At 42.2% G+C, this 19,109-nt stretch overlaps 3 protein-coding genes across 5 annotated transcripts in view; all 3 read right to left on the bottom strand.

Annotated features, from left to right (window-relative positions):
• Positions 1 to 684, bottom strand: part of LOC119229896 (protein phosphatase 1 regulatory subunit 1A-like) — a 29,498-nt gene extending 28,814 nt beyond the window's left edge. Inside the window, exon 1 of the mRNA XM_037490705.2 lies at positions 281 to 684. Within this exon, the coding sequence (XP_037346602.2) occupies positions 281 to 361 (81 nt within the window). The 5' untranslated portion in view covers positions 362 to 684. The remainder of the gene's footprint in view (positions 1 to 280) is intronic.
• Positions 685 to 4,400: 3,716 nt separating this feature from the next.
• On the bottom strand, positions 4,401 to 6,380 carry npffl (neuropeptide FF-amide peptide precursor like). Its single transcript, XM_037490907.2, has 3 exons — positions 6,091 to 6,380; positions 5,309 to 5,424; positions 4,401 to 4,848 (listed from the first exon to the last, which is right to left on the bottom strand). Exons 1-3 carry the CDS (start codon positions 6,235 to 6,237, stop codon positions 4,743 to 4,745), a joined length of 369 nt encoding a protein of 122 aa, XP_037346804.1. The 5' UTR covers positions 6,238 to 6,380; the 3' UTR covers positions 4,401 to 4,742.
• A 475-nt stretch (positions 6,381 to 6,855) lies between these two features.
• The window catches only part of itga7 (integrin, alpha 7), a 28,127-nt gene continuing 15,873 nt past the window's right edge, over positions 6,856 to 19,109 (bottom strand). For 2 of the 3 annotated variants that reach the window (XM_037490914.2, XM_037490913.2), the window contains exons 6-25: positions 18,458 to 18,665; positions 17,808 to 18,004; positions 17,476 to 17,564; positions 17,258 to 17,385; positions 17,062 to 17,157; positions 16,890 to 16,951; positions 16,472 to 16,641; positions 15,896 to 16,045; positions 15,506 to 15,621; positions 15,032 to 15,218; positions 14,862 to 14,936; positions 14,657 to 14,736; positions 14,488 to 14,565; positions 14,008 to 14,110; positions 13,695 to 13,904; positions 13,150 to 13,266; positions 12,925 to 13,038; positions 12,229 to 12,327; positions 11,864 to 11,989; positions 6,856 to 10,430 (exon numbers count right to left, since the gene is read on the bottom strand). In XM_037490914.2, coding sequence (XP_037346811.2) covers positions 10,275 to 10,430; positions 11,864 to 11,989; positions 12,229 to 12,327; positions 12,925 to 13,038; positions 13,150 to 13,266; positions 13,695 to 13,904; positions 14,008 to 14,110; positions 14,488 to 14,565; positions 14,657 to 14,736; positions 14,862 to 14,936; positions 15,032 to 15,218; positions 15,506 to 15,621; positions 15,896 to 16,045; positions 16,472 to 16,641; positions 16,890 to 16,951; positions 17,062 to 17,157; positions 17,258 to 17,385; positions 17,476 to 17,564; positions 17,808 to 18,004; positions 18,458 to 18,665 — 2,561 coding nt within the window. In that variant the 3' untranslated portion in view covers positions 6,856 to 10,274. Of the gene's footprint in view, positions 10,431 to 11,297; positions 11,463 to 11,863; positions 11,990 to 12,228; positions 12,328 to 12,924; positions 13,039 to 13,149; positions 13,267 to 13,694; positions 13,905 to 14,007; positions 14,111 to 14,487; positions 14,566 to 14,656; positions 14,737 to 14,861; positions 14,937 to 15,031; positions 15,219 to 15,505; positions 15,622 to 15,895; positions 16,046 to 16,471; positions 16,642 to 16,889; positions 16,952 to 17,061; positions 17,158 to 17,257; positions 17,386 to 17,475; positions 17,565 to 17,807; positions 18,005 to 18,457; positions 18,666 to 19,109 lie in introns of all 3 variants that reach the window. The other variant, XR_005121665.2, reaches the window with a different exon arrangement.

Below are 19,109 nucleotides of genomic sequence, written 5' to 3' on the forward strand. Positions count from 1 at the left end.
GTCGCAGGGGATTAATGAAAATAGGATATCTTTGACGCGTCAATCTGTCAATTTCTGGAGACAGCACACTGCATCTTTTTTATCCCAGTTTGGCCGCTCAGCTTCGTCTGCACTTTCCTCGATGAACGAGTGTGACCAGCATTATCAGCGGATTTCCTTTGAAAACCTTTCCACATTGATTTTGCCAAAATTCCAATCCTGTCGCTCTGGGAACCATTCAAATAAAAAGCTTTTTTTTTAAAGTCCCACATCTCTCAAACCACCTCCTCTTCGTCCTCACCTGTTCTGCTGCCTCTGGGTCCAGGTGGGTGTCCAGCAGGGGGACGGTGAACTGTATCTTCCTGGGGCTCCCGGTGTCCATGGTGGCTGTCCGTCAAAGACGAATAGCAAGGAGGAGGAGGGAGAATCCGTATGAGGAAAGGAGGGTAACGAGCTCAGCGTGGAGGGGAGGGGGGGGGTCTGAATATAAGTGGGCTCCAGCTTAGGAAAAAACTAGGATTGCATCATAGTTTATCTCTGACTATTTTTTGGTATTTAGTTTTATCTATTCACATACTTTTCCCTGATAACCTCGCTTTTCCTTGGCACCCTGTGTGTTTCTATCCTCAGCACCTGCTGGTGTCTCTACCCCCGCTTCCCTCTCCTCTCTCTCTTTCTCTCTCTCTCTCTCTCTCTCTCTCTGGCTGTGTCTCCCCCGGCGTAGTGATGAGGCAAGGGCATTATGGGCTAGGAACACCTCTCCTTCACTCTCATTCGCTGAGCCCAACTCCATGTCGTGCAAGGCCCGCCCTCCGTTCACATTTCTTTCTTTCTGTATTGGATGTCTGAGATGAGGGCTGCTCTGCAGCACCCCCGCACTGCCGGAGAGAGAGAGTATGACAAAGACATCTCTCTCTCTCTCTCTTTTAGATGGGTGTAGAAGATGCATGATCTTTGCTTTTAGATAAAGTATTTTTGATGTCCCCTTCCTACACATGCTTAAAACCACAAAAAGGATGAATTGGAGTGAATCATCTATCTCAGTTGTATAAACATTCACATCCCTAGCAGTATTTCATAACAATTTCTGTGTGTCACAAACAACACCCAGATCACTGCAGTATATTGTATAAATGCAACTTTGACGTAAAATTGAGCTTCTTAAAAGGATCTTCTGAGCTTTGTTCGTGTCTGACAGTCCGTCCTCGCTGCCGCATGGCCAGCAAAATCTTTATTGATCCCCTCTGAGAGTGTCGACATCACACCACGTCTACTGGGCCCTGATACCTGACACCGGCCCTATGATGGGGACTTGTTCATCCAGATTTGCAGCTTCTCAGTCTGGGGAGCTAATTAAAAAAAATTGTATTAACAGAATAAATATCTGACTAACTTGAATTTCAAAGTAAAAGAAAAATTTCAGATAAATATAATTTTCATCTAGAAGATTTTTTCCAGACGCTAACTTGATTCTAAAGAGGTGATTTAGAGAGGATGACAGACACGGAAAGAGCCTTTTATATTATAGTGGTACAAACAGTACATTGAGTAGGAAGTAAGACTGTATACGATGGACAGCAAATAGGAGCGAAGGCAAGAGAGGAAGTGGGTGGTTCCTAACAACAAAAGGTCCCCAGCTGGAATCAAGCTTTGAGACAGTGGCCACATGGCACAAGTCCTACATCACTAAGCCACAGGCGTGCCTTTAAAACGGGGCCTTTTCACTTTGAGCTCTCTTTGTCTATAACTCATCGTTTGCACAGCAGTAACTGTATGGGAGAGGAAAGACCCATAAGCTATACAGAACATTTTCATTACCTGAAATATGAAAAGAATCCTCTAAATTCATCTATAAATAAATACAAACTTTTTTTTATTTATACCTTTTTTCTATTCTCTTTTTAGTTGGCCATTATTTCTTGTAGCTGACCGAGAAAGGGGTGAGTGATAAAAGAAAGTTTCCACTTTAGTAAGAGCTTTTCCTGAATTATGTATCCATCATCAAAGTAGAGAATTGTTGTTGGAGCCATTCTGAATACTGCAATGGGATGGCGCTGTTTTTGCCACCAGCCTATTTAACACCAGGGCTAATTAGTGCAGGTGTGGCGCACAGCGAGGCAGATAACTTTTGACCGTGAGGCACGGCGGATTGTGAACCGAATTGTTTGTTTTTCTTTTCGTTATATAAATAAATGGATTGACATATCCAACGTTAAGTTAAGAAGTTTGAAAGTAAATTATTTTTAGTTTAAGACACAAACAGCACGCCGGAAACCACGAGTACAAAACAACTTAAATGTGCGCCAACAATTGTGTTATTAGAACACCGCAATGCTCTCTCTGTGTGTGTGTGTGTGTGTGTGTGTGTGTGTGTGTGTGTGTGTGTGTGTGTGTGTGTGTGTGTGTGCGTGTGCGTGTGCGTGTGTGTGTGTGAGTGTGTGTTTGTGAGAGAGAGAGAGAGAGAGAGAGAGAGAGAGAGAGCTTATAACAGCTGGCTGCGTATCCTTTCTCAGCCATTATCTTTTACCTGAAGCAGAAACACCAGTAAAATTGTACAGTTAGCAAACTTTGAGCAAACTTCAAAGAAAACTGCCCAGAGCCACACACATACTACACATTGGTAGAAGAACCCTCCTGTTTACAATTAAAATATTGAACGTTGTTTACTCATTTTATGTTTTTACAGTCCCTGCAAATAGTAGGAGAAGCTGTGCGTTTTAATTTTTTAGAACCCAAGCCATTATACGGATAGTAAACAATAAAAAGTCTCTAGCCAATTATCTCTTACGATGTAAAGTAGTGTGCAGTTTAAGACTTTGGCCATTATCTTGTTGAAATAAAGTGCCATTATAGATTCATTTAGCAGCTTTTTACATGCTGTTAATGTCTTTCAAAACAAGGGAATACAGTATATAAACTGGTTTAATCTCAGAGAAATGTTAAAAGGTGCATAGAGACAAAAAATAACTTAAGGTGATTGGGAGGGAGGCTTCAATAATATATTCTTTTAAAGTCCAAACAAACCACAGAAAATCAAAGTCGGCCGAGATTTATTTTTGATCATCGACCGGGGTGAAATAACTGCATCTGACGACTGCAAGCTTTTAAAATCATTAATCCTGCAGCCATTAAAGCCTTTTGTGCGTTGTAAATTGTGCTGCGTCGTGGTATCGGCGGATGATGGCTAAGATCTCCCGCTCCACTGTTTGTTCAAGATGGCTGCCTTCCAAGATGATGACCATAAGGTAAGATGCTATGGTAAGAGCCGGGGGTGAAAGAACAGCAAGTCATATTTTTTAGCTACTATAAAGTTGTTGGCAATAATACAACTTCTACTATATATATATATATATATATATATATATATATATATATATATATATATATATATATATATATATATATAGTACATATGGTGGCAATAGTTTTTTTATATATATATATATATACATAGCCATTCAGATGAATGGAATATTTCTCTGACTCTTATTTCCTCTTCGCTGCTCTTGTTGCTGCACAATAATGTACACTTTTCACACTCAGACCTCCTAGTGATATACAATATATACAACTGCATAGTAATATTTCTGGAATTTGTGTTTCTCTCTAATTAATAGTTGAAAACTACACTGAAAAACAGTAGAAACAACAATGAAAAATGGAATGGATTAAGCTATGCTCCGAAAAACTAATGGAGGTCTTGTCCACCAAAGGTCTCCAATCAGCGCTAGTAGTTCTTCAGTCTGTCTTCTTCTTACAGAGGAATGGGTGGTGAGGCTAATAAAAGACTTCCTGGGAGGAATTGTGCTTTCCTTTGCAGTAATTGGCTGCCGTACTGTGAAAGCGTAGAGTAATTGCAGGTTACTGTGTTTTAATTAGTGCTGGGGCTTTATTACATGCTGCTTCCCCAGGTGCCCTGTAAATTCACCACAACAACCACCTCTAGTCTGTAGAGGAGAGCAATGCATTAATATACAAATGAACACCCTTTACATTCCCCGTCTAAGTCCATTAAACCTAATTATAAACACAGCCGCCCGCTGATTGCAGAGATATAAGTAAAATGAGTAAATGTCCATTGATATATTTTGTCCTGCATTTGCAGTGCATCCAATGTCTTTCACTAAACTTACATTCCTCTGGTGTATCTCCAATTAAGGCAAATTTAAGTAAAGAAATGATGATGAACGTATATATAGTCCAGCAGATGTTAGTGTGTTAGTGTTTATATTCTAGGTTAATAAGTTGATTATAAAAACCTACAGATGAACTGACAATGAAAAGGATCCTAAGTGGCAACCTCAGTTTGTATTTTAAAATATTATTATATTGTTTTAAGTAATTCAATTAAATCATTTTTGTTAAATGCTCGCAAAGATTTGATTAAAAAAAACATTTCAGTAATCCAAAAATATTCGGTTTCCAATTTAAAAGCTTTTTTATTTGACCAGATAACAGAACAACACCAGAAGGTTTACCCATCAACTAACAGCAAACACGTTTGGTCCTAAATAACAGTAAAAACAATAGTCAGGAAAAGTGAGGTCTGCACAGAAAACCTCGCCCATCAACATGCTTTAAAAACAGAAAACAGTCAAATTAAGCTCAAGTAATTTTTTACCAAGCGTGTCAAACGGGGCCAAACGGGGTGGGACTGTTCTGAGAAAAAAAGGTTCAATACAACTCATATTTATTCATTCAAATTGTGTCTCCTCCACAGCTGGCCGCTGCTTGGCCTGATGCCGGGAACATCGACGCATGGATTATTTCTTGCCGAATCTCTGGGGCACCGCCATACTCCAGATCTGACCCGGGGCAGAGTGTAACTGATCCTCCGACGCCGCCTCCCTTCTGGAGCCGCGGCCAAACCTGCCAGGCAGCAGAAACAGAGCTGATGTGATCCAAAGCAGCACCGGGTTCAAATGACCACTTCACAAGCTGCCAAGACAAGATGTGTTGGTCTGTCGGTCTGTTTGTCAAACTGTATTTAACCAACCACAGCGGGATGCCTGATGCAAAGGGGGGGGGGTTGAAGGTTAAGTAGGTGAAGCTTTAAGTCTTAACTGCTTACAACAAGACATTTGATAATTCTTTGTTAATTGTGATCGGCATGGCACACAGTGTTTCACAAGACAAACAATTATGAAGATAATCATTTGCAGATTATGTGCTAAGGAAATAGTCTGTAAATTTAAGGTCACATTTCTCCACTGTAGAAATTATTATTATTATTTCAGTGTTGATAGGATACAGAAGGTTGAAATACCATTGTAATATGGATGACTTATTTGCACTGTGGTTATCTTTGTGTGTGTGTGTGTGCACTGACCTCTGTGGCTGATGGAGGACAGAGTTCCTGGTTTCTCTCTGAGATCCCAGCAGCAGAGCTCTCAGCACTGCAGTCAGTAGACGGTCATCGATGCTGTCACCTGTGTTTTCACTCTCCTGCAGCACAGCAGCGTACACAGACACACATGCAAGCCTGTGCATCAAAAATACTGTATTCTGTTTGTTTTTTTTAAACACACGAGAATATGTCGGGACAATATTAAGACCGGCATTCAATTTGGGGTTGCAACAGGAGCCCCGAGGGCTTGTTCCTCTCAGTCCCGCTAAAAAGGGACCTTGAGATGTAGATATCAGTGTACAAATGCAAATACATGCACCTCAAGCCCACTCAAATCTCCACCCACCCTCATTTTTATGCAAAGTATCTGTCTCTGCACACAAGGAAATTAGCGTCATCATCCTTGTGATCTGAATCCTGATCGGTTTGTTTGCCACTGTTGCAATGACGAGGAACTGTGTCCGAAATCTAAACGAGTCATGTGATTTAGCTTAATAGAAAGACTGAAATCCTGAGTGACAGACCTCTCTGAACATGTTGGCATGTGTTCCTTTTTTTTCCATTCCAAAATGTAAAAATGTAGAGGCACAAAGTACAAATTGGCACATGTGAGTGATTTGATTTTCATATTCAGATAGCATATTTATATCAGTTAATCGGATTTAATATAAATTAGATACCACACATTGTGATGGTATATTTGCTTGCCACAGCAGGTTAATCGGAAGACTTCAAAATGCAGCGTGAGCGGTTGGTTGTCTCACCAGCCCCAGCAGGTGGTCGGCCATATTCTCCTCCGAGTCTGGCAGCACATCGTTTTTGTCCAGGCTGCCTTGGATGTGAAGCGCCCGGCCGACGCCAGCCGTCGCCAACACCAGAGCCAGAAGAGTCACCATCGCAGCTGTGTCCATGGTCTCGAAAAAACGGAATGGGGCGGTCAGACGGGTCCCGGTGTCCGAGGCAGATGAAGGATTTGGATCGTCCAGTTGCACCTGTTGACTCCCAAGGAAGGTGCTGAGGTGCTGGGCAAAGGTCTCCTCTTTGTGCAGGAACCTGGCTAACTTCTTCTGTGGTAGCCTCCCAGTGTGGCCTTTTATACACCTCATGGTCACTGGCTGAACCCCCCCATCCCCCCTAGGGGGGGAGCTGGAGAAAGATGTACATAGGGGAACTGGGGACAGGAAGGAGGATGAACCAGCCCCCTAATATGAGACTTAACTAGGTCCTTTTAACAGGATCAGAGCATTAGTGACGCATAAGAACCAGAGTGCGTTATTATGTCGCCCTTAGGGTAGTTAAACACAACTCTCATAGTTATTAAACAGATAAATCCCAGTCCCTGTTGCCCAGTTGTCCTCAATGCATGTGTGGACAAATAATGTGGGAGAGCACTCATCATCGCCCACTTAATAACGCGCCATTATTAAAACATTTTAATTGATCTTAGGTGACAAAATGAGGATTCTAAAACAGCAGAACAACAATAGGACAAAGTAAAAACAAATGTGAGATCTACATATTTTCTGTTGTTATGGTTTCTTTAATATTTTATTGTTGAGCTTATGTATAAAGAATATATCCAACAATATCATCTCCCATCGCAGTTTACAATAATCGGCCATATAAAATCATTCTAGGGATAATGAAGCATAGGATAAATTGTCCAAGATCATTTTTCAAGTCAACTCATGCAAACCTAAGAGTTAGAGGCAATAGTTAGTTTTTTTTAAGTTTATTATTGGGAGCAGGGAAGGATTTTTACCAAAGATACTTAATAAATGATCTCTTCTAATAGATTTCGAATAACTTCGGATATCAAAACCTTAAACCAGCTTAAATCGGTCAAAGCGACAGTTTCATGGTTTTGTTTTCTTTAAGCTTGCACGCGAAGGGATTTTTAGAACAATGCTTCTCCCAAAGGAGCCCTTCGTTTGCTAAATAGCCTCCTTTGTTTTGTTTATTTTCATGCAAAGACTGCTTGATTTGCGAGAGTGACAGCGGCTTTATTGTTGCAGTGTGCGTTCAATTTGTCACTGTCTTTTGTTCTGCGTGTGTGGGTGTGTTCATGGACAGTTTGCGTGTGTTTGTGTGATAATTAGTCACTTCCCCAATACTGGATGAGGCATCAACAGAATAAGCTCATCAAAGTGCATAATGGGGGACTTAGACTGTAACGCACACACGGTTTAACTGCCCCTGTTTAACTGCCATGGCAGCCAGGGTGACATCTGAAGGTCTCAAGGGGGAATTAGTTTTCATTTCGATTATAAGATCATATGAAAAGAGGAAAATCTAATTTGCTGACTCTGACGAGATATTAAAAAGGTGCGTGTATGTTTTTTGTTGTGCTGTGAACACCTGGACACTTTACAATCAAAACACAACAATCCTGTACTCTTATGGCGCCTTGGTTGTTATAGTTAACTATATGATATAATCTAGCAATGAGGCGCAGAGTTAGATCTGATTAAAAAAAAAAACTGTCAGTATAGAACACATTTAAATATGACCTCAATGATTAACACCTGATTGAATGTACACATTTCCAACAATGACAAACAAACAAAACAAACATTTCGCAAAGGATCGATTGTATTGGATTGAAATCGATTGTAGAGATAACGGAGAGTACGGAACATGCTATTATGGGCCACACACGTACTGCTAGTCCTTCAGTTTTTACGTGATAACTGGGATGACATTGAAGGTATATATTGATTTGGCTCATGTTCAATTAAAACAGAATCATCCACCAAACTAAACAAAGGAAACATGTCTGCAAACATCAAGCTGGATGTTAGAGTTTGTACTTCCATTGTCCAGAGAGGAAATATCGTTCATTGCGTCCTCCAAAAAATCTTTAGGTCAGCTACGCTTACATACAACCTCCATCTCTCTCTGACACATCCAGGCTGATTGTAGCTGCAAGGGTTTTAACTGCAACGAAAAGGAAAAGACCGTGTTTAAAAAGTTCCATTCCATCTTGTGGTTGGTTGCGAGTTAGAGAAGAAAAGAAGCTGAGGATTTAAAGCTAAAATCAATGTAACCTGCACGCTGTTCTCGGATCCAGAGCACAGGCTCGAGGCCTGGTCTGTGACATACTGACCATGACTATTAACAGCATATTCACCCATTCATTCTTTTTTAATATACCTCCAAATATCAAAAAGGGTTGTTAAAGTCTTTCATTTAAGTGCGGCTGATATCTGATGACGCATTCAAGTCACACTGCAAGGTCATATTCAACATAATCATTTATCATGAAAACATGGAAGAAAACCATGCAAATGTGGTCATGTTATTATCCTGTAAACTGGCATTTAATAATTATTAATGTATTTAGAATACCACATAAAGTTGTGTTTTGGAAAAACTGAATTTTGCCTCCATCTGGTGTTTTCAGAACGAACGGCAGGTTAATCAGTAACTTGATACCTGGAGAATTCTACGGAGAACAACCCAAATTCTAGTTATTCAAGTTATCTGAAGGTTTACTTTGTTTCCTTTAATTTTATTTACAACGTTAAAATGGTGCAGCCAAACATATAATAAATAAAACACTGAGTTATGCCAACATCAAAACGAAAATCAGAAGGGAAGGTCAGAACAGCAACAAGAGCTTCATGCAGCGAACACAAGATTGTCCAGCAATACCTAAAAAACAAGCTGACTCTTCATGCTTTACAGCAACTTCATCGACTCCAAATTAATCCAAAGAAAGAACGCGTGGTTCCTCGACGACGACGTTCTGCTCTTCTCGATACCTTCTCTCCTGTCCTCATTATGTGTATTTGTCCACACGTGTCCAACTGGAGCTGCAGGGCAGCAGCCTGACGTAGATCTGCACCTTTTACCATAAGGCACTTTGTGTGCAGTTAGAAATGACAGTGCTAAAAAATGAATTTACTACACTACTGGCTGGTGTGACTAGAGTACAGTACCATGAACAGCACCACAAGCAGGTTAATAGAATGAAAATAAAAAAGTAGCGGACATCACAGTAACACGGATAAAAAATAAAGATGTAATTGAAAACCTCATAACTATGATCTTATTTTGTCATACATCCTATTATAGGTTTGAATTTGATGGGTTAGGGTTGTGAGGACCTCATTATGAACATCGCTTTGCTTTTCTTAGATATTTGGTTTTCATGCATCTGCATTGCTGTGGCCACGTCATATATTGGATTGAGTTCTTTTTTTCTTCTTATTCAAGTTAACTCAGGTGGTAAAATATTGATGTACAGTACAGCTGACATATTAACAAAAAGTGAAAAAGATATTGACAGTAAAAAGGCATTTTTTTCCCCTTGAATAAGGATTTAAAAACTTATTTCCAGAGCAAACAGTGAGCCCAGACAACAGTGTGAAGCAACACATTATTAAACAGACAACTTAGACGTATTCCTAAGTTTACAAGTGCTGACTAAACAAAAATTCCAACAAATCATTTGCATGAAAAAATTGTTTGTCGTCATTCTTACAGTAGTTAAGGCAAAAAGTATTTTTATTTTTTTTTGTCACGGGCAAAGGCTTCTTTGTTAAAAATCTCCAGTGTCTCTGTATGCAGATTATAAGATTATACTGTATGTTTGAGAATCAGTGTGAGAATCAGTGTGAGAATCGGCGCTCTTGATGCAGGCTGTAAAGACTATTGAGCAGCTAAACTGAATTTCAAATTATTGCTGGCCTTGGGGTATTAACTTTAACCCGCTGATAACGATGGACAGTATAAATAGACTACGTGGGGCAGCGTGAGAGAGATCCAGTCACAGTGTAACAGGCCACCAAAGATGCAAGTACTGACACAGTACAGGGTGCACAACGAGGTCGTGATCTCAGTCCATGTGCACTTTCTTTCGTCAGTTAGTCCCGATGCAAAGACAGAAACGAGTGCCACACACGGTGATTTGAATGAATTCAGTCGCTCAGTGCTTCAAAGCGAGTTACGAGGTCCCGTCGCTCCAGTGAGTGGCCCATTCCTTTTTGTGGGGGGCTCCTGACTTCCCAGGGTGGAACTGGGGCCGGTCCTCGCGAGGGATCTTCACCGCGTGGTACTGAGGCAACTTGTCTTTGTAGTGGGCCCGTTGGAAGAAGCCACACTGTCGGCACAGGAAGGAGCAAAGCAGGTGGGAGGAATTAGTGGCAGTGAGAGGGATGGAGAGGCAGGATGGAAGCAGAAAAAAAAACATGTAATTAAGTGATGTCATATATAATAAAGTGATAGTAAATCACCTGCAAAGGTTTGCCCTTATTTCAGCAGATATGTCTGCTTTTCCATGTTATGCATTTTAATAGAATAATACGTATCTTAGAGTCCCTCCACTGACAAAGGTGACCCGATGCAGTCAAAGTGACAATTTAATAAAAAAGGTAAATAAACATGAAAGCACATTCACATGCTGCACATTTTATCAGTTTCAAATGTCCTTCGTTAAACAAACGGTGCAAAATTGGAATTAAGAAAGAAAAGCACACGTTAATGCGAACAAACCCCTCTGCTGATATTAATAAAAAGTTAATTCTGGCACCTCAATACATCAGTTGTTGGATGGAAGTCAAATAGGAGAGCTGATGGAAGACAAGCTTGTCATGAAAGGAAACTGGTGCCAGAATGAACCAGGTGTAATGAAACAAACAGCAGAGGCACAACACACAGCACAGCGAGTCGCTGAAGAGCCCTGACAGATGGCTGGATGGTGTTCAAGGGAATACATTACAACTCTGCTTGTTTGTAGAAAAAAGCACATGTTTGCCATGCGTTGATTTGTAACTAGTGTAATGATACCCACACGTCAGTTTTCTTCATTGATAGTAATCACTAAACCCCTCCGGCAGCTACAACATCACACCTTTTGTTCCTATTATTTCTGCTGTAAACGCGGTAATATTTTACAATATACAATGAACACCACCAGCCAGGCCAGAGTACATCCAGGAACAAAGCAGTTGTGGGCGAGTATTTTTACCGCTTGGACGGAGAGGAGGAGGGGAGAGCAGGCCAGAGTAAAATATCGTCTATATTATAGTTCTGTCGCCTGCTTCTCCGCCTCCGAGGGTTGAACCCCCAAATGTGCGCTGTAGTACTCCGTCTCATAGTGGCGGCGCCGCTCACTGCGTTTGAAGAACCCGCACTGGGTAACCGATCACCACAGGGGAAGAGAAATACAGTGGGGGAAATGGAAAAGGAAAGGGGATTTAGAGGATAAAGAGTCCCCCCAGTGGAAGTGAGAGGAGACGAAACGAGAGGGATGACACACAGAGGACAAACAAAAGAGGAAAGGGGCAGATGACAGTGAGCTGGAAGGAATTAAATGATTTCACGACAGAACAAAGTGGATAGAAATCCTTGGACTACCTTGGAAAGAAGTGAAATAATGACAGAGACTAAAAGAACCTCCTATGTTTAGGCTAAATCTAAATCTAATGAAGTTTTTTTTTTAATGTGTTTAACGGACTGGGGCCGTGAAACATAGAAGAAGAAGAAGAAGAAGAAGAAGAAGAAGAAGGCCTGTGTTGAGCCCTTTGCGTGTACCTTCCACAGAATGCAGACCAACAGCGTCAGCAGCAAGATGCCCGCCAGCACGGCTATGAGGATGATCCACCAGGGGATCCAGTACTGGTCAACGAGACCGGGCTCGGGATAGATCATCACTGGCACCTGGGCAGGGAAAAGTAGGAGATGTTACAGTACATCACTACACCTTATACTGAAGCACCGGTGACTCAGTCCATTGAGCCAGTTCTGAAAATATCTGTCTTTTAATGAGGGTTAGAAAATTATACATTTGCAGTTTGCTAATTATATTTTAGATTCTGTGTCATGGGGTAATCTGTGACACCAACAAACATGCAAACAACAAAATGAAATACTCCATATATGTGAAAGCTGCAGAGTACCTGAGCAGCAGCATCCTTGAGGAGCAGGTGTTTGATGGTGGACTTCACGGTGACATTGGCTCTGACCAGCAGCTCCAGAGCACTGACTGCTGGGAACTCCTGACAAACAGAAAAAAGGGGAAATTAAACATATATACTGTACATAAAATGTTCATTCTGATGCAGCTCAAATCAATTGTTTGATTCAAATAAAAGTTAAGTTTTTGTTTTTTATTTTATTTTAGCTGATGCACACTCCCCTGTTATAATAACATGTGATCACAACTTCTGGTGATCCCATCACATATAACAACACCTGCAAGTGTGGCTTAAATTACTTTCTTTGATAAATTATTTGTTTTCCATCCATATCCTGACATATAAAAACAGAAATTGCTAAAATGATGAACATGTAAAAAAACATAGTCACAATTAATAAAGTAAAAAGTCCATTTTTGGGAGGGTCAAGGTCAACATTGAATTGGCTGTATATTCCCTGTCACTCTTGGATGTTGAGCAGCCGCAGCAGGTGACTCAGTGGTCAAAGCTGACAGCTGCGATTACAGTTTTCTGAGTGCCTCAACATCAAAGCTCTCATGCTGCGGTTATCATTTCTTCACTTCCACTCAATGTGAGCTGCCCTGAAGCTGGGTTGGGAGGTAATGTGCTGTGAGGTGCTGACGTAATGATGACAGGTTGTTGTTGTTGTTGTTCTACCTCCATGAAGCTGCTGTTCCACAGCCTGGCGTGGATCTTGAGGACAGCCTGACCGGAGAAGCTGTGGAGGGGACACTGAAACAGGAAACAGCGTGCCGACCCCAGGAGGCAATCCTTGAAAAAAAAAGAAATGGCAGCTGAGGGGTTATTTCCGCAGGAAGCGGCTACAAACGGCAGCGAGTGCTAAGCGGAGGGGCCGTCTGTACTTCCCCCCTCCCCTCTCACCAGTTTGAGCGACCTGCGTCTCTCCGAAGCTGCCACGGCTGGAGTGGATCGACGCACGGCGCCATTGTTTGTCACTCGGCCCTCGTCCTCCGGGTGGGAACGACGCCTTCGCCCGGCCTGGTGGTGGTGGTCATACAGGATGAGACTGATCATTCAGAAATGTTTGATTTGACATCAAACTGCATCCAACAAATTGGCTCCTTTTCTGAATCCATGGAAAAATATATCCAGGAAGGAAAACTGAGAGTTTTTATCATTTAACAAATTTTGTGTACAAATTTCTGGAATTCTGAAAATAAATAAGAGAGTGTTGATCTAATGAAGAGGTTTTCTACACATCACCTTAAATTGTAAATATAAAAATTGAAATGCCAGAATACCCATATTTTGAATTGTGAAACAAATGCTTTGTTTCATTGGCATTCATAGAATTCCAGCAGCTTTAAAAGTGGCTGCAACTGAGACACATTTCGGTTGAATCGTTTGAAGCCAGACATTGATCAACCACACCGTGTACAATAATCCTTGCATGGTGCAGAAATCACCTTGTCAGGCTGTGGAGATTCTGCCAGCGAGGAGCTGTGTAGATCCAGAGGATTTAAGGCCCCCGCTGTGATGCACTGTGTGTCCGGGTGACCCTCAAACTTCAAGCTGGCGGGATACAGAAGCCATTTCTCGTTGGCCAGCCCGTAAGGCCACATGATGTTGAGGAAGGCCGAGCCCAGCGTCTGCAGAGCTTGTCCGGGGTTCGCAACCTGACAAAAAAATTATCAAACGTATTAGATACGATTATGTGTGTCTTTCTGTAGCAATCTAAACACACACAAACAGACCCTTCACACACACACAGTTCCTCACCACAAACTCAAAGTCCACAGGGCTGCCGATGTCTTCCAGACTGGTCATGGCACTCTCTCCCTTCACCTTCCCACTGAAGAACAACTGGTGAGGACGAGCGAGCCTGCAGTAAAACCGGATCACATCGATAAGTCGGCAGCTGCATTCACACTCACAAAGCATTGCCACAGTCGCTGTGCGGTTAAAGTCCACACGCAAGCCTGGGATTATATCAAGTCTCTCCTATCAAATGGAAAAGATACGAATGTGTATATTGTATAAAATAGTATTTACAATGTTCCAACGATAGCTTTTCTGGAAATGTGCAGAACGTGATGCTCAGTTTATCATGAATACCTTTGTGTAGCATCAATGGAGAGATTTGAACACCAAAAGACACAACAAGTTTAAAGTGAAGGGAAAGAAATGGGAAATGTGTGTGCTAAGAGTGTAAATGAGATAAAGCAGCAGCACTGTTTCAACACAAAAGACTTAACTCACCCGCTGACAGACAGAGGGAGCTCTATCACAACTTTAGCAAAAGCTGTGACATTTGTGAGTTTAGGCTGCTCGCTGATGCTGAGGACAAAACCACAAACAAACACTGTGGTCAATATTTATTTGGGATGAACAAGTCAAATATCTTAACTAAGATACGTAGTTGGCTTACGTTGTCAAATTGAGAGCTGCTGTCAGCTCAGTGGTCTCAATTGTGATGTTAGATGTGCTCAAGTTGATGGAGAATTTCAGCTGAAAAAGAAACAAGCAATATATCTCAAAGCATTCAGATTTTGAACCTGCAACCACACGTTGCCTCTTTTTATCCTCACATTCTTCCAAGCTTTATCTGAATTCACACGGTGTTGCTTCTGTACCTTAGTGTCTCGTTTCACAGGGTTCCCCAAGTCGCATTCGACGTACGAGCCGTTCTGGTTCGCTTGGCATCTCATCTAACATCAGGAAATCAAACAAATTCTCTCAGCAAAAAACAGGGATCCAAACATAAACGTCCTCCTCCCTCGATGCGATAACAAAAAACCTGTACCTGTGGTGGGATCCTGGAGCCGGCGTACGAAAGAGTTTTTGGAAGGTAGATAAACAGCTGAGCGGCGTGAGCGTCATCCCCGTCCTCCCCCGGGTGGAGCGGGTCAGAGGGCGAGTTGGTGACGGTGATCTCCAGCACCACCAAGCGCTGGTCTGACAGGGAGAACACCTGCACATCATCCTCATCTCTGCGTGAAGAGAGAGGGGAAAGACTTTTACATTTACTGTTGCTGTCCAATAAAAAATACACGAATGACAAATCATTGCAAGTATTCTCACACGTTTGCTCTGAAAGACGTGAGAGTTTTGTCATCTAAGGGAGACCCCTTAGCGGCTTAACAATGCACCAACCCCTCATGAATCCATCAAATTCAATTCATAACCCCCTTCAGAATGTGTACTTTTATCTCAGCTGGCGCCAAAAGATGAACTTGAGAAACACTACGATAAAAATTGGGCTCATTCAGACACTAACTTTGGCAGCGGGGTGAAGAGGTCGGAGGTCAGGGGTCGCGTTCCAAACTGGTATCTCAGCTGTAGGTTGCTCTGGCAGATTTTGTCCATGCCGCAACCTTCTCGACGGAAGTTCACCTTCACAGGGTCAACAAGACAAACGTGCTGATGTTTATTAAATTACAAAGAGCCATTCAACACGTTCAAAGGATCATGTAAGGAAATATTTTAACACTACAATCATTGAGGGTCTTTTTTTTACAAAATGTATGATTCTGCATTTTTATGTTGTTTATACAACCAAATTTCTAACTATTGGACTGTTAATGTCCACTTCTTTATACAGCAATTGTGTGGCCCATTAAAATAAATCAGAGTCATAAAATATTTGAGCTTTCTTCTGGTTCCAGACCTCTGAGTGCAGCGTGTTTGAGGGGGAAACACTCAGAACAGGAGGCAGCTTCTCCAGCCTCTTGGCACTCGAGTGTCTGCGGGGCGGCACAGGCTTGATAGTGTGGGTTATCGCCAAAGAGATTGGACGCAGTTTGTCACGGATGTTCTCCTACGGGGAATGAGAAAAAAAGATAAATGGACAACAACAGATTGGCATAAAGAGTTTGTTGTTTGTATTTTTAGTCTCTTTATGATTGTCAGCTGTTTCCAGATTCAATTCACAATAGAGAAGTAGAAGTCTCTTAAAATAGTGAGGCGCTGTGATGGATGCCACTCTATTGTGGATATAGAATTTATTCATTTTAAAGAAGGTACCGGATTTATCTTTTACAGGGTAATGCTGTAGTACGCCCTGGCTCAGCAGTTAACACTTACATATATATTCTGTACACACAGTAGTAAATATCAATGTTTACATAAATGTATGTATACTACAACTATTGCATTATTCACATGTTTGCTACAAAAGTAAGATAAAATAGAAAAAGACTAGTGCAATAGGCACCAGTAATTGTCTATGAGCTGAGTTACTGACGTGCAGCTGGAACGTAGCAGTGGTGCACACGGGGTGGCGCTGCCGATGCAGCTCCACTTCCTCTTTCTGCGTATTCTCCGGCTCCAGGGAACTGCGGCCCAGGAAGCTGACGCGGTGCGGGAGGCCCAACTTCCTGCGCTCCGTGTCGGCTTCAAAGTGCACCAGGAGTGCTGGAAGGGAGTAAAACCAGGGGCAATGCAATGAAGAGAGACGGGGTAGGGGGGGGGGGACTTTAAGAGCCCACTGGGGATTAAACATATAAGAAACCCCCATCTGAGTATCACACCGCTTTGACACAATTAAAATTCAGTGCGATGTGACCCCTTAGATAAGGTTACCCTCCACTGTAAATAGAAATGACTCTTGTCCCACATGAGAGAGGAACCAAAATGGTCTTGGAAAGCAAGGCGTGACTTACTAATGTGTGGCGAGTACTGTTCTGGGTGGGCTGTGAAGGTGAAGCAGGCCTTGACCTCGATGCTAAAAAGGGAAGACGGTGGAGTGTAAAAAAAATAAACACCTGTTAATACATCAGCTAGATTGAAATGAAAGGAAAAAATGTATGTTTCAGTCAAATGCTCAGTTTTTACCAGACTCCTTCTCTGCCTCTGCAGTTGTGCTGTTCCAGATCAATGAACTGAGGGTCAATTGACACATCTCTGATCACATGAATGACGGGGCAAGACCTGGGGGAAACACAACAACACAGAAAGTCAAAGTAGCATCGGTTAGGACTTCATTAGGGTTAAAAGAAAATGGGACAAATAAACATTGCATTTTTTTCACCTGAAGAGAACCACTGAGTCATTAAGAGAGCCCACCGCAACATCAGGGTAGTGGTTGTGGTCAATATCCAAACCACCTGAGATGGAATATCCAAAACGTCTCACATCAAAGTCACGACCGTCCAGCACCTGATTAGAAACACCGATCAGTCATCATTCACTCCCCCTCCTTTTCTCCTTATGGTTTATTTATTTTCATCTTGCTGTAATGGAACTTACCTGAGCCGGTTTGGTTTCGATTCCCGAATCTGAGCCTCTGTAGATAAAAACTTTGCCATCTCCATCGAAGGGGGCTCCCACAGCAATATCTGAACGCATAGTGTAAAACAATAACATTTAATCATTTTCTAATTCATATTTAAACAGTTTAAAAGAAAGAAAAGACAGATGGGAAACATGGTTCTCCTCAACCACTTTAGTTAACCACTTAACCACTTAACTTAAGTTAAACCTTTTGAATCCGCATATGTTTCAAAAAGCAGCATTAGAGGTTTAACAAAATCAGTCCCTTTACATTATTGAATTTTCGCAAAAGAAATCGGTGATCTGACCTCCGTATCCGTCCTGATCCAGATCTCCTATGTTGCTGACGGTGATTCCAAACATGGAGTCGTAGGTGCCGTTGAGGCGGATGGGCCGAGCCTGATCGTCCCAGTGACCGAAGGGGTTCAGGTACACGTACACAGCTCCGCCAATCTCTGCCTTACGGTCAAAGAAATTAGGAGCTCCGACAATCAGATCTGTCCAACTGGGGGCAGAAACAGAAAATGACCACATAATATAAGATAATAAGAAATAAAAAGGTTGTTTTTCATGTATTATTGAGTTGTTGTTTTTCTAAGGATACCACTTCGAAACCACACAAACAGTGCAGCTAAGTACAATTACCGTCATATTAGTTTGTGTCATACAGTAGAACTCTGAAATAAAGCAGGGCCCATTATGCATAACAAGAAATTTTAGTTTCGACACTTTTTCTGAACATACAAAATATGGAATAAAAGCATCTGGCCCGGACACAGCAGATGAAAATTAGCCTCTTATTAGCTACCTCTGGCTCACTTACAGTACAACTGTTGATTAGTGTGCATTGTCCCTGCAAAATAAATGAATAAATTAAATGAATAAATGCTGAAAACTCCTGCTGGTCAGTGGTATTTATTTACATCATCCGGACTGACCCCATCCAGCATTTCCTCACCCGTCCCGGTTTAGATCCGCCGTAGCTACCGAGTACCCAAACGAAGACGCCAGTTCCTTCCCCCAGAAGATGTGCTGCGGCACCAGTCGGTACACGTTGTCCTTCTTCAGCAGCACGACTGCCCCCGTGTGATTGGCCCTGGGTGCCCCCGCCACAAAGGTCAGTTCCCCGAGGCTCATGAGCCCCATGGCCGAGTCCACGGAAAACCCTGGGAGCCGCGAGCCGGGACGGAGGGGAAGACGTGGAACAGGATTGAGGAAAAAACGGTCGGGGGTTAGTATTGATCGCGGGGGGGGCTCAGAAGCTCATCTTCTTACTAATGAAATGTGTGCCTTGAGTGACTATTGATTTAGTGTCAAACTCCTGATGGGTGTAAATGGCATGTGTGCGTGTGTTTCAAGCCTTTCTGGAGGCCGGGCGAATGGATCCGCGTCTACTGAGAGAGCAGCAAGGGCCAGTTGGGAGTCGTGACGTTTTGCAGAAGACGTATGGGGCTTCGCCTAATGACCCCTGAGATTCATGATGCTGCTGCTCTGCATCAGTAGGCAGGACGGGTGGACGTTAATCAGATTCATGGCAAAGCCGTTGTTCTGTTTTGTGTGGAAGTTTATGTTTGTGTGTTGTGTGTAGAGGAATGTGTGCTTGCATGTAA

The sequence above is a fragment of the Pungitius pungitius genome, chromosome 8 (assembly GCF_949316345.1).
Source record: "Pungitius pungitius chromosome 8, fPunPun2.1, whole genome shotgun sequence".
Classification (NCBI taxonomy): domain Eukaryota; kingdom Metazoa; phylum Chordata; class Actinopteri; order Perciformes; family Gasterosteidae; genus Pungitius; species Pungitius pungitius.

Coding starts and splice junctions, on each gene's coding strand:
- npffl (XM_037490907.2), bottom strand. CDS start 6,237: ATGGACACAGCTGCGATGGTGACTCTTCTGGCTCTGGTGTTGGCGACG. Junction 5,425..6,090: donor CCGACCACCTGCTGGGGCTG/GTGAGACAACCA, acceptor GCTGTGCTGCAG/GAGAGTGAAAACACAGGTGA. Junction 4,849..5,308: donor GTCCTCCATCAGCCACAGAG/GTCAGTGCACAC, acceptor GCTGCCTGGCAG/GTTTGGCCGCGGCTCCAGAA.